This window comes from Capsicum annuum, chromosome 7 (genome assembly GCF_002878395.1).
Source record: "Capsicum annuum cultivar UCD-10X-F1 chromosome 7, UCD10Xv1.1, whole genome shotgun sequence".
In the NCBI taxonomy this organism is placed as follows: domain Eukaryota; kingdom Viridiplantae; phylum Streptophyta; class Magnoliopsida; order Solanales; family Solanaceae; genus Capsicum; species Capsicum annuum.
Genome location: NC_061117.1, coordinates 219,542,078 through 219,556,232, shown reverse-complemented (window position 1 = coordinate 219,556,232; position 14,155 = coordinate 219,542,078). Strand labels below are relative to the sequence as shown.

The following is a 14,155-nucleotide window of genomic DNA, read 5'->3' as shown; positions in this document are numbered from 1 at the left end:
ACTTCCACATTTACCTGTGTTCTACTCCTATAAACCTCAATTACTCCGTCAAGCAAAGTGTCATAGAGAAGTATTCTCAATCCATAGAATTAGTTGAGCTTCATCTTCCATCTTTTCCAAATCGTCCTCCTCGTTACCACACCACAAATGGCCTTCCATCCCATCTCATGCGGACCCTCAAAGATGCTTTCAAAATGGCTGCTCCGAAATTTTCTGAAATATTACAAGCTCTAAATCCAGACTTAGTCATTTATGACTACAATCAGCCATGGGCTGCCGATTTTGCTTCTTCTCTCAACATTCCAGCTGTTGTATTCATCATTTATAGTGTAGCAACCGTTTCTTGGATCGTCCACCTGTTTGAAAACATAGAAGAGAAGTTTCCGTTTCCTGAAATTTACCTGCGCGAATATGAAATGCTTCCAATAATGAAAAACATTGATGAAATACCGGATCATGAGAAGTTCACATTAAGTGACACTCTTAGGCGATCACGTGACATTGTTCTGGTGAAAGCTTACAGAGATTTTGAAGGGAAATATATGGATTATCTTTCAAATATTTTTTCCAAGAAAATAGTCCCCCTTGGTTCTCTAGTTCAACAATCCATTGACCAAGATGATCATGAGGAGATCAAACAATGGCTTGACCTGAAAGAAAAAAGTTCAACTATTTTTTTTTCATTTGGGAGTGAGTATTTTCTATCCAAGGAAAAAATCCATGAAGTAGCTAAAGGTCTAGAGCTTAGCAAAGTGAACTTCATATGGGTCATCAGGTTTCCATAAGGCGAAAATATTAGTATGCAAGATGCATTACCGGAAGGGTATCTCTGAAAGGGTAGGAGAAAGAGGAATGTTATGGAAGGAAGGGCTCCTCAAGCAAAAATTCTTCAACATCCATCGATAGGTGGATTCGTGAGTCACTGTGGATGGAGTTCTGTCATGAAAAGTATCAAGTTTGGTGTGCCAATAATTGCCATGCCAATGCACATTGACCAACCATTGAATGCTAGGCTGTGGAATATATTGGCGCGGCAGTGGAAGCGGGGAGGGACAAAGATGGCAACTTACAAAGTGAAGAAATAGCAAAGGCGATAAGGAAGGTGGTAGCATCAGAGGAAAGCGGGGAGGCTGTGAGGAAGAAAGTTAAGAAACTGAGTGAGATGATGACCGCCAAAGGGGATGAAGAGATAATGGATGGTGTGGCACAAGAACTGGTGGCACTTTGTAGAAAAAAATGATTAGCAATAAAACTTAAATGATGCCAGTCTAGGGTAACTCAACTGTTATAGTAAGTTGAGAGTTATAGGGTAACTCATCTGTTATAGTCAACTGTTATAGTAAGTTGAGAGTTATAGGGTAACTCATCTGTTATAGTAAGTTTAGAGTATTATAGGGTAACTCAACTATTATAGTAAGTTGAGAGTATTATAGGGTAACTCAACTGTTATAGTAAGTTGAGAGTATTAGGGCAACTCAACTGTTGTAGTAAGTTGAAATGCTGTTATTATGATTTTAATATTAAAATTAAAATCTTAATTCGCATGATAATTTATGGATAGAGAGCGGAGAAAGTGGCGTTATTATATTTTGATAATTCTTGTAATTTCTAACACTTCATTTATCCATTATCTACCATATTATGTCTTGTAATTCATAATGACCATTAATTTCTTGTAATTCTCATGACATTAGTTTCTTGTAATCTTAAGGCCATTTATCTACCAACTTTACTATCCACCTTCTTCCTATTTAATACAAGGATGAATTCCTCATCTAAGTTAAAGATCTTTGATACTAGTATCAGTAAATTAATTGAAAATTTACCTTCAAGCATATGTATAGACATTGGTCACTCTCGAAAGCTACTTGTTTGGCTTAATTTCAGAATTTTTGGGTGAGTGTCAGTTACTTAGTAGAATTAGAATTAAAAAAAAATTATCTAAATAGATCGATTCCAAAAGGGTCATTAAGTTTGCCGAAGCTTACTAGAATTTCAAGATAATCTGAATGGATCCATTAGCTTTTGGGTGGGATTTGAAAATTTTTTTTAGTCAATAAAAAGTTGACACGTCACTAATGAAATCATTTTTAATTAAATACTGGGGTTGTTTAATAGAAAGACATTTTGGAGTTCAAAGGTGGATGTGAAGGACATTTTGGATGTCAAAGATGGATGTAGAGGCATTATAGAGCCAAAAATGGATGAATGACATTTTTGCTTCATTTTCAATAGATGAAGGATATTTTAGGCATTTTTCCATATTATCTAAAATAATTAAGTATACATTTATTTTTAAGGAATCACCATGTTTGTGGGAAGTTAAGAAAATGAATTACGAAAACGTCAATAATGACTAGCAAAGACAAATATCAGAGGTTTTCTTGCAAATATCCTGAGACACTACGAGTGGCTCTAATTTATTTTACCACAAGCTTGTTGGAGTTATTACATAGTAGCACTAGTATATACATTTTATACACATTTTTATAAACATATATACGTGTATATTGAACCTATAGATACACTGGTTTACATTCCAAGCCCACATTTACATCACACAACCCGGCCCACAATTGTACGTATATATATGTGAACAGTTAGTGGAGACACTAAGCATCTCAGATATTTTTTCTCTTCATCTCAATAAAGTTAAAGGCTTTTTTTCCTCTTACTTTACTCTCTCTTTCTCTCGAATGTTCCAATGATTCACAGATATCCATTGATGGTTTTCATTTGGTTTTGACCCTAACATGGTATCAGATTCGCGTAGATCGATCCTTCCATCATCCATGTTCGTCCGATCTTACCCCTCGGTGACAGAAGTTCAGTCGCGTAACTCCGATTAACAGGGAATTTCAATTAGGGTTTGCTGAACGAGGCCTTTTCTCCTTCAGGTTTGCGAAGGAGAACGGTAAACAGTACCTATAACCCTAATTTCTTCGACATTTGGTGATAATCCCTAATTTGAATCGTATATTACTGAAATCTAGACTTTTGTTGACATGGATCTGCTGGTTATAGCTGAGATTGAGCTTATTAGGTTTCATTAGTAGTATTTCCCTATTGTGTTGTTGTGTTTTGCTTCTAGAAGTTGTTGTATAGACTTGTTCGATCCATTTTTGTAGTTGTATAACTAGGACTCACTGCTCACGGACTCATCTATTCCATCTCACTAAAGATGGCAAATCTTCAGAGTACGAGCACAACTACTACATCACCTAATACTGATGGATTTGAAGAACTGACTTTGGATCCTTCTCGTCCATACTCTATTTATCCTTCAGAAAACCCTAGCTATCAGTTAGTACCAATAGTTTTCAGTGGTTCTAGTTTTGCTATTTGGAGGAACAGTATGATAACTTCCCTTTCTGTTGGGCATGGTTAATGGGAAGTTCCCTCGACTTGATTCTCACAATCCCTATTTCCAATTCCGGGAAAAATGTGATCACATGGTCAAAGCATGGATCACCAACTCCCTCTCTAGGGATATTGCAGTTAGTGTCATGTGTCTACCTACAACTAGAGATATTTGGAAAGACATTAATGATAGGTTTGGTCAATCCAATGGTTCGAGATACATTCAAATCCAAAAGGAAATTAGTTCCACAGTTCAAGGGTCTTCAAATATAGCAACCTATTTTACCAAGATGAGGTCACTCTGGGATGAGTTAAATGTTTCTTATGTTGGTCCTGAGTGCACATGTGGTGCATTACCAAAATTCATCCATGACCAACAATTATTCCAGTTCCTTTGTGGTCTGAATGAAGCATATTCCACTGTAAAGAGCAACACTCTCATGATGATGCCTTTGCCATCTATCAGTAAGGTTTATGCCCTTCTCCAACAGGATAAAAATCAAAAGGAATCTCAATCTGGACCTCTACACTTCTCAAGTGATTCAACTTCATTCACTGCATCTACATCTGCTCCTAATCATCCTTACAAACCTTTTCTTCAAAAGGTCAATTTCAATACTAATAAATCTTAGAATGGATCTTTGATTTGCAAATATTGCAAAAAGCCCGGACATAGTATTGAAACTTTCTATAGGCTCCATGGCTTCCCACCTAATTTCAAGTTCACAAAGAACAAAAAATATTCTGTTGCATGTGTTCAGATGTTGGATTCTGATGCTCAACCTCCACTATCTGATTCAACATCTAAATCATATATTTCATCTTACAAAGAAGACTCTGCACATGGTTTTAGCAAGGAACAATGCCATCATCTTATGAACCTCTTTCAGTAAGCTCAACTTGCCTCTCTGAATCAATCTCAAGTTAATCATGCAAAAAATTTTGGTTTTGCCAACTTTACAGGTTTGTCAAACAGCTCAAATTTTACTACTAATGTTTATAATGTATGTGCTTCATCCCAACTCCTTCCAACCACCTGGATATTAGATTCAGGGGATTCTAACCATATAACTCCACATAAACACTTTCTTCATAACATACAACCTTTAACTCATCTTTTTCTAATCACACTACCTAATGGTTACAAAGTCAAGGTAGTGTCTACTAGATCACTTGAGGGAAGATATTACCTTAGACAATGTGCTATTAGTTCCATCATTTCACTTTAATTTACTATTAATATTTCAACTACTCAACCAACTCTCATGCCTGGCTATTTTTTTGATTTCTTCTTGTCATTTACACGGCCCTTCTCTGAAGAGGCCACTGGAAATTGGTAAGGCTTCCAATGGGTTGTACTATCACCATGCTAATTTCTCTACCACATTGCAGATTCTTTTTTCTATTTCCAGTTGTTAATTTGTTTCTAGTTTTGTTTCTCATTATACTAATATCAATTGTATTGCTCCATCTGTAATCCAGTCTTATTGTAATTCTTCTGAAGTTTCTAATGAAATGGAAGTCTTTTGGCACCAAAGACTTGGTCATATGCCTTATAATAAGATGAAAACGATTCCTTTTTTACAAACTCAACTTCCTCCTTATCAATCATTTACATGTGATATTTGTCTACTTGCTAGACAACAAAGACTTTCTTTTCCACATATCACTATCTATTCTATATTACCTTTTCAACTAGTACATATTGATATTTGAGGACCCTACAACACCAAAACTTATAATGGCTACAAGTATTTTCTTACCCTTGTAGATGATTTTACCAGAGTCACATGGACTCACCTTATTACTTGCAAGAGTAATGCTCTTACTATCCTTAAGGCTTTTGTCTCTATGGTCAAAGTACATTTTCATACTTTTGTCCAGTCTTTTAGATCTGACAATGCCTATGAACTAGGCAGCAATTCCGAAGCATCCTTATTCTTTGCTGAAAATAGAATCCTTCATCAAACCGCCATTCCTCACACACCACAACAAAATGGTGTTGTGGAAAGAAAACACAAACATCTTTTGGAAACATCTAGAGCTTGATTGTTTCATCTAAACTCCCAACCATGTACTGAGGAGATTGCGTACTCACTTCTACTTACATCATAAATAGACTCCCATCTTATGTTCTACATGTTTTGTTCCCCTTTGAAAAGTTACATGGTTCACCTCCCATATATGATCATCTCAAGTCTTTTGGATGCCTCTGCTATGCTACTACCCATCCAGTTGGAAGGGACAAATTTGATCCTAGGGCTATTCCCTGTGTTTTTCTTGGCTACCATTGTGGTAAGAAAGGGTACAAGCTACTGCATCTCTCTAACAAATCCATATTTTTTTATAGGGATGTGTTCTTTCATGAAAATATCTTTCCTTACTCTTCTTCTATTTGTTCCCCTCCCCAATCTTCTTTTCCTTTGGACTACCCTCCTCCCTCATATTCTATCCCTATTCCTTTTACCTCACCTATCAATTTTGTTCCTACATCATCAATTCTTTCTCCACCTAAACCCACTCATCCTCTTTCTTCAACCCCTGCACAACCTGCTTCCTCTATTCCCGTGAGAAGATCCACCAGATCTGTCTCTGCTCCCGCATACCTCTCAGACTATGTTTGTCATTCTTTTACTTCTGCTCCACCAACTGAGGCTACTGCATTTGAACCATAGTATTATCAACAAACTGTTTCTCATCCTGCCTGGCAAGATGCTATGCTTAAAGAATTTCAAGCCCTTGAGGCTAACAACACTTGGGATCTTGTCCCACTCCCTCCACATAAGAAACCCATTTTTTCTAAATGGATGTACAAATCAAACATAGAGTTGATGGTTCCACTGAAAGATATAAACAAGATTGGTCATTATGGATGACACTCAAAAGGAAGGGATTGACTATAATGAAACATTTTCCCCAGTTGTCAAGTTCACTACCATCAAGGTCCTCTTGTCTATAGCGGTTAAATAGAATTGTACTGTATTCCAATTAGATGTCAATAATGCATTTCTTCATGGGGACCTTCATGAAGATATTTATATGAAGCTACCTCTTGGACTGGAGGTATCTTCCTCTACTTTTTCCACTGCTCCTTTGGTTTGTAAATTGAAGAAATCTCTTTATGGGTTGAAACAAGCATCCTGACAATGGTTTTCTAAGATTTATGAAGCTTTGTCTCAAAGGGGTTATTCTTCTAGCAAAAATGACTATTCATTGTTCACCAGATTTGTTGTTGGTTCTTATACTGTGTTGGTTGTATATGTGGATGACATCCTCCTTGCTGGGGATGACATTTATGAGTTTGATGATCTCAAACATTTTTTGGACTCTCAATTCATGATTAAGGATCTTGGATCAGTGCATTACTTTTTGGGTTTGGAGATCACTTTCCATCCCCAAGGGTATCTCATGTCTCAGAAAAAGTTCACTTCTGCGCTTTTGTCTGAATTTCACTATGCTAATTTCACACCTGTTACTGCACCTCTTGATCATTCTGTTAAGTTGACAACTGATATGGGGGCTCCTCTCACTGATCCCTCTGTGTATTGTCGACTTGTGGGAAAAATGAATTTCCTTCAACACACGCGACCTGATATATCGTATTCAGTTCAACATTTTAGTCAATTACTTCAGGCTCCTTAAGTGCCTTATCTTCTTACTCAGCTTCATGTTCTTAGATATTTGTTACATGCTCCTGATCGATCAGGGCCTGCTGCTTTCCAAGTCCCCTGATATGACTATTCTGGCATTCTCGATTCTGATTGGGTTGCATGTGCCCAATCTCGTAGATCTGTTACTGGTTATTTCATCACTTTAGGTGGTTCCCCTATTTCTTGGAAGAGTAAGAAGCAGCCTACTGTTTCCCTTTCTTTAGCTGAAACTGAATATATGTCCTTGCACAAAGTGGTGGTTGAAATTTCACGGCTGGTACGCCTACTTTCTGATTTTGGTTGCCCTGTGTCTGACCCAGTCTCTGTTTTTCGTGATAGCTAGGCTGCTTTGCACATTGCCAGAAACCCTGTCTACCATGAAAGCACCAAGCATATCGAGATTGACTGCCACTATGTTCGTGATTGCTTGCACTCCGGTTTTATCTCCTTGCATTTCGTTTCTTCCGCCGGTCAGCTAGCTGATATATTCACAAAGTCACTCCCTAGTCCTGCTTATCATAATATTCTTGGCAAGCTTGGAGTGTTTACACCCTCCGGCTTGAGGGGGGTATTGGAGTTATTACATAGTAGCACAAGTAATATACATTTTATACACATTTTTATAAGCATATATACGTGTATATTGGACCTATAGATACACTGGTTTACATTCCAAGCCCACATTTACATCACACAACCCGGCCCACAATTGTATGTATATATATGTGAACAGTTAGTGGGGACACTAAGCATCTCAGATATTTTTTCTCTTCATCTCAATAAAGTTGAAGGCTTTTTTTCCTCTCTTACTTTACTCTCTCTTTCTCTCGAATGTTCCAATGATTCACAGCTATCCATTGATGGTTTTGCTTGAGAAGCTTGAGGTCATCCTGTATTGCTTTTGATAAATATCAAATTATCATACTGAAATTAAAAATTTTTATGTTGAAATTTTGATATTATAATATTTGACGGTCTTACGATTTTGATGTGCCCGTTTGTCTGGGTCCGGTCACTGTGACCCCTTTTCGTCATGATACCTCTACACCAAATTGTAATTAAATTCTATCTGGTCAAAAATAAAAAATAATATGCTTAAATGTTATTTGATGTATTTTTTTCTTAGTTTTATCGGGTTATAGATTTGACCTCTCTGGTTTGGGCTACCAATTGGACATCATTATTATGCCTTTTGTCTGGGCAATCAACATTTTCTATTAGTTTATACAGGGAAATGACATTTTAAATTTTTGAATTATTGTGTTATTCCAATTTTGATCCCTGTAATATGCGACTAAACACTTTTGACCTTTAATTAAGAAATACTTGATATTTTGACCAGATGACTAAAATATATATTCCTCAATCCAAATGAACCGATAACAACGTAAGAGAACTTTTTTGACCCTGTATGAAAATATATTATAGGCAGAAATGTTAAATTCTTTTTCGGCACTTATAATATCTAAATTCTCCACATTTGTTACTGATTGTGCATCTAGTTACGCAAATTTTATCGACTTCGCCTCTTAATATTTTTAGTATAACTTCAAACTTTTTTTGTGGATAATATTATACAAGTCAGATCAAAATAGCAGATATTATTTAATTGAAAATCAAAAGTGCTTAGCTAGATATCAGAAGGACCAAAACTAGAATAACACGATAACCCAGAAACTAAAACCGCCATCTGTTCTAGTTTATAAGCACATCTATCATTAAACACACGATCAGTAGATCAAAGGAACTCTTGAACTTGACATATACTCTAGTCACTTGCATGATTATTTTGCAGTTGTCGATTGAACTGGATTCAAAATCGATGAAGATCTATTACATTTGTTTGTGATCAAATTAATGAAGCATGAAAGAGTTAAACATATCGAAGTGAACTTCCATTTTAACAATGATACGATTTAAGATCCAGATGGAATATTTTCATGTCAAGTTGGGTATGATTTATATTTATGCTCCAACTTAAGCCACTAATTCTTTGTGAAATGAGACATGAGAAATTCCTTTTTTTAAGTAGTTTCAACCAAGACACTCCATTTATCCTATGTGCACTTGGTGGTTACTAGAGGATTGTTCAAGTAGCTAATTAATGATAATTGAGATGTTCGTAAGCTAGTTCATACACCATCATTATTTTTCTAAAAGAAAAAATTACTTATCGTTCCATGATTACCGTTTCTTGTCATGTCAATACTTTCCAAACCATCTTATATTTCCGGTGTCCTGCCAACTACAAATGTGGATGTAGAGTTCACTCACCGGGGGTTCATTTAAAGTCAATACTTTTGATGCAGAGCAAAATTTATATATAAAAATTTACAAGTTGCAACGAATAGTAAACTGCATTAAAAGACATACAAAGTTAATGGGTTTCCTGATACAAATACCAAGGTTCAAGCAAGAAGTTACTGAGTTGATCAGCACCCTATTTAATATTATAACTCCGCCCTGATTTGAGTCCTGAATAAACTAAACTACAAATTACAATTAAAGACACCTTACAAGATACCAAATTATAGTTTGTGGAAAATAAGTGGGCAACCAAACTGAGGCTGCAAGGTTATTATGGATTGAGGAGCATGTGTGTATGATGGAGACAGTTGGAAAGAGAAGCTTTGTAGGATCATAGACAAAGCCATCTTTGCCTCTAACATGGCAAAATTTTGTCCAATGCATATTCTAGGTCCCCAAGAAAATGGAAGATATGTGACTTGACCCTTTGTTGCACTTGATATTCCTTCTTTAAATCTCTCTGGATTGAACATTCTTGCATCTTCACCCCATATCTCTTTATCACGATGCAATAAGAGCACTGGCAAAGAGATTTGTACATCAGCTGGTATAGACAGGTCTCCCAAAACAATGTCTTTATTAGCCCGCCGGATATATGATGTTCCTGGGGGATACAGTCATAATGATTCGTACAAGATCATCCTGACCTGCCATAAAAATGCTCCTCCTTCAATTATATCTAGAATGAATGAGACATGTAAAATTTAATATTGCAGTTACGGGCTTATGGACACTGTTCACCGGGGATTTGGTCGCCTACTCCCTTATCATCAGGTCACTAACTTCTTTGACCTTCAAGAGTGGGAAGACGTCCCATATATACATGGTTTTATGACTCTGCCAAGACCTGTGTTTTTTGGTAAACAGTCTTCTGGGCCTGATCGCTGCGACCTTTTTCTGTGAGGAGGCGACCCTTATCCTGAAATTATGGGGCTACTCGCCAAGCTCTTTTCAATTTTGTTGTTACACTATTTTCTACAGGTGGAGTACTGCACTATCCTGTAACCAACATAGAAATCTTAAGTTCAAGTCTCATCCCACCTATGATCAAAATAAATTCACATGCGCTTGGAAAAATACTCCCCCCAACCCCCTCCCTGGTCCGCTATCAAATTAGTATCAGAAAGTCCCAACTTTAAAAATTTAAGAACTCAAGCAATTGCAATAACAATGAGAGTAGAAACTCATGGCAGATAAATTGAACCAATAAAACCACAATACTCACAACTTTTAGACGATTCAATCCATCAAAATCTGGTTTACGACTCTCAAACACTTGCAAGACTTCTTCTCTGGCCCGTGCCTGCCAGTCTTGATATTTGCTCAACAACATCAGAGTCCATACGAGTAGTACTGATGTTGTTTCTGCGCCAGCAAAATAGAATAGCTTGCATTCTTCAATGACTTCTTCAATGGTCATTCCAAACTTCTTGTTCCCATGCTGTTCAATTTCTTTAAAATTTGATTCAAGCGATATGCCTAAAAGATCCTTATTGTCAGCCTCCCCTGCTTCCATTGCCTTCAATCTTTTATCAATAATACCTCGAATTGAGGACCGAACATCCTTGTTTATTTGCTTCATTCTTCTGTTCCTCTTTGTTGGCAAAAATTTTTGAAATAGTTTTACATAAAACAGAAAAACAGAATGCTGCATTAGTTAAGATGTAGGAAAGAAATTTAATTTTAATTTAAGTGAATATATAATATGATCTTTTTTATATGTGCAAACCCAATTTTTCCTTATGGATTATTTAATGAAAGAATACCAATTTCTTAATAGACTATTTTCATAGAAAAAATTGATTGTTATTTTTATGAAATATTTCATAATATTGCATTCATCTACCAAAAAGGTGCATCGAAAAAGAGTGATAAATAAGATAAATTCTTCAAAACACATAAAATAGAAATACTTGTATGATATTATTTTTTTTAAAAAAAATATTTTAATTCTTTGAAGATAAATCAACATGCTAAAGATAGTTTTAAAATCATTTTTTTTAATTGTGTCATTGAATAAGTATTGTCAAAATTTTACAAATAATGTTATATTAACGTATAGTTTTGTTAATAAAAGTTATAAAATATAAGTACTTTAATAGATAAAGAAATTATAGGATATCTAATTTTTATATTTATCAATTAAATTAATTAAAAATATGTAATTCATAAGAAATTGAATCTTATAATAAAAACTTTTAAGAGAATTAATCGATTAGTCAAACAATTAAAAATATAAAGATAAACTCAATAAATAGAGTAGTTTATCATCTTATTATGATATACCGAATGCAAAGACTCAAGTGGTGAGAAAAAAAATGTATGAAAAAAATTATTTTGTCAACTACATGTCACAATTTTAGAGGGAGAAAAATAATTTTATCAACTACATACCATCATATTAGAGGAAAAAATAATTTACCAACACATGTCTCAACTTTAGAGAATTTTAAGAATATATAAGTATAATTTTATTTCATAAAAATATCAACTAAATTTTTTTAATAAAATAGTCTAGGCAATCTAATCTATCAAGAAATTAGTATTCTTTCATTAAATAGTCCATAAGGAAAATTGTGTTGTGCACATGTAAAAAGGGTCAAGATATGAGTAATATATTATATATTCACTTAAATTTAAATTAAGAATTAATTAAGGTTGCCACATCATTTTTTCGATGAAATTATTGTAAAATCCGATCATAGTGACTTTTGTGATGGTCAAAGTAAAGTTAAATGACTATGGATGAAATGAATGAAAGAAAAATGACTTTTGAGTAATAGATACATAGTTAAGTGATCATGGATGAAATTTTCCCGTTTAAAGTTTAAACACAACTTCAAGTTTTAAAAATTATTTTTTAAAAAAATTAAAAAGTGGGGAGGATTTGAAGTAACTGATAAAGTTGTTGTAATGTGACCAGGAGGTCATAGGTTCAAGTCGTGGAAATGACTCATTGTAGAAATATAAGGTGATGTTTCGTACAATAGACTACCCTAGTGGTCGAACCCTTCCCCGAACCTTGTGTACGACGCGAGCTTAGCGCATTAGGCTGATTTTCTTAAAAAAAACTTCAAAGAGTCATTTTCTTTCAAATTTTAATTAATTATTCACAACTTTTTTATTATGATAGTGGCACATGTTTATTAATGACTAGAGGTGTGCGGTCCGTGTCTGCACAGGCTCAATATCAAAGCAAGATGTTTATGTACTATAAGCTAAATTGTATCAGTTAGAATTATAAGTAGAAAAATCAAGTTTTACTATGTAATTATGCATATCTTATTTACATAAATGAAGAAATTTGATGCATCACAAGGTTGAGAGATATTTGATCAATGGCCATATAAAAATGTATTTGTTGCAATCGAGACAATGTCCTATGCTAGTTGAATCCTATATCAAAATCCTTCTGGATAATGGGTTCGATAAATTCAAAATTACTAAGTTTATCCAAATTGCACTCCTTGTTTCAATTATAGGGTTGAAGGAGCAGGGAAGTGAGCACAATCCATGCCTGTTCGGTATTGCTTTCCGCTATTGCGTGCAGCGAGAGGTTCTGTTCCATTTGAATTTTTAATGTCTGTTTAATCCTTTGTTGGCAGTAGTTGTTGCATTGAGAGGATACATATTTTTATCAGCTCAAGTGATCCGGACACATCCTTTCTAGATTTGGATTCCTGTTACAATCAATAAAATCAGGATTTCCTTTTCTCTACAAACCTTCTGAACAACATGCTGCCATATATTTTTGAATTTATCATCTGATAAAAAGAGCAAAGATAAGCTGCATGTCTATTATATGTCGGGTATGATTTCTTGTCAAAAATTATTTTATATTACGTCAATTTCAATTTTGGCCCAAATTATTGAGCACTATAGGACAGAGATGGATTTCATTATTATTATCTGAAATTGCAGATACGGCTCTATTTATGAAGAATCAGGACTGCTTTTCCATCTCATGTATTATAACGAAAACCTCCCACAAACAAAACAAAAGAAGAAAGAGGAACAATAGCAGTGAATCATTTGTTTCAATTAACGGTGTTTGATGCAACAACATGAAGCCTGCATATAACGCACAAATGACTCAGACCTCAAAAAAAAAAAAAGCAGGGTAAATAATAAAATCACAAGATGCTCAACTACCCAATTTCCGAAATTGCATGAGACTTACACTTTATTAAAGTACCCTCTGGCCTCCATACGCCAAGTCCTGTGCCTAGACAGTAAAACGAACATAATAAGTTGTTCTGTTCCTTGTCGAGTGAAATTAATATATCCTCTTTATTGCATGAGTAACAATTTCATCAAAATATACACTAAATTTGGTATCAAAGAACCATTTGGTGTGTGAGAATCCTTACATTAGGAACGTAATGCTCAACAAATGAAACACGAGTTTAACAAAAACAGCAAAGGATGCAACCACACACATTGATGAGATGGTTTCCAATTATAAAGGACATTGTATCCGTTAGAGTTTGTGACCCGAATTTTGTTGACCCGGCTCTAAAAAGTTTGCGATGCGATCCATGTTTGAGATTTTTTGGACTTAGGATTTATTTGTACGCACGTATTATATAAGGGTGATTTAGTGGGTTGTTTGTGGTAGTTTATATACATCATTCAAACCTTCGTCTCCTCCATGTATTCCTCTTCATCATAGTGAATCTTCTCCTCCTCTACCCCTAGTTTTTCCTGTCAAGGATTTCCATGTAAAATGTGTGTGTTCTTCTTATTTTCTTTCGTTTTGTGGTATTGCTTATTCCTGTCCGTTTCAATTAAAGTATCAACTTTGTGGATCAACCTGTTATAGAACAAATTTTCTTCAA

At 35.0% G+C, this 14,155-nt stretch overlaps 1 protein-coding gene, 1 long non-coding RNA gene and 1 pseudogene across 3 annotated transcripts; 2 read left to right on the top strand and 1 right to left on the bottom strand.

Moving 5' to 3' along the window:
- Positions 1-6: 6 nt before the first annotated feature.
- LOC107877389 lies at positions 7-1,550 on the top strand (annotated as a pseudogene).
- Positions 1,551-2,577: 1,027 nt separating this feature from the next.
- On the top strand, positions 2,578-7,819 carry LOC124900124. The gene is made up of 2 exons (XR_007057886.1): positions 2,578-2,914; positions 7,354-7,819. It is a non-coding gene; the product is annotated as an uncharacterized LOC124900124 (long non-coding RNA).
- Positions 7,820-9,348: 1,529 nt separating this feature from the next.
- Positions 9,349-11,003, bottom strand: LOC107878602 (cytochrome P450 CYP72A219-like). Of its 2 annotated transcripts, none has more exons than XM_047415572.1 (2): positions 10,543-11,003; positions 9,349-10,316 (listed from the first exon to the last, which is right to left on the bottom strand). In XM_047415572.1, exons 1-2 carry the CDS (start codon positions 10,969-10,971, stop codon positions 10,293-10,295), a joined length of 453 nt encoding a protein of 150 aa, XP_047271528.1. In that variant the 5' UTR covers positions 10,972-11,003; the 3' UTR covers positions 9,349-10,292. The 2 variants fall into 2 exon arrangements, with proteins under 2 accessions (XP_047271528.1, XP_047271527.1); XM_047415571.1 differs by having other exon boundaries at positions 9,349-9,964.
- Positions 11,004-14,155: the final 3,152 nt, after the last annotated feature.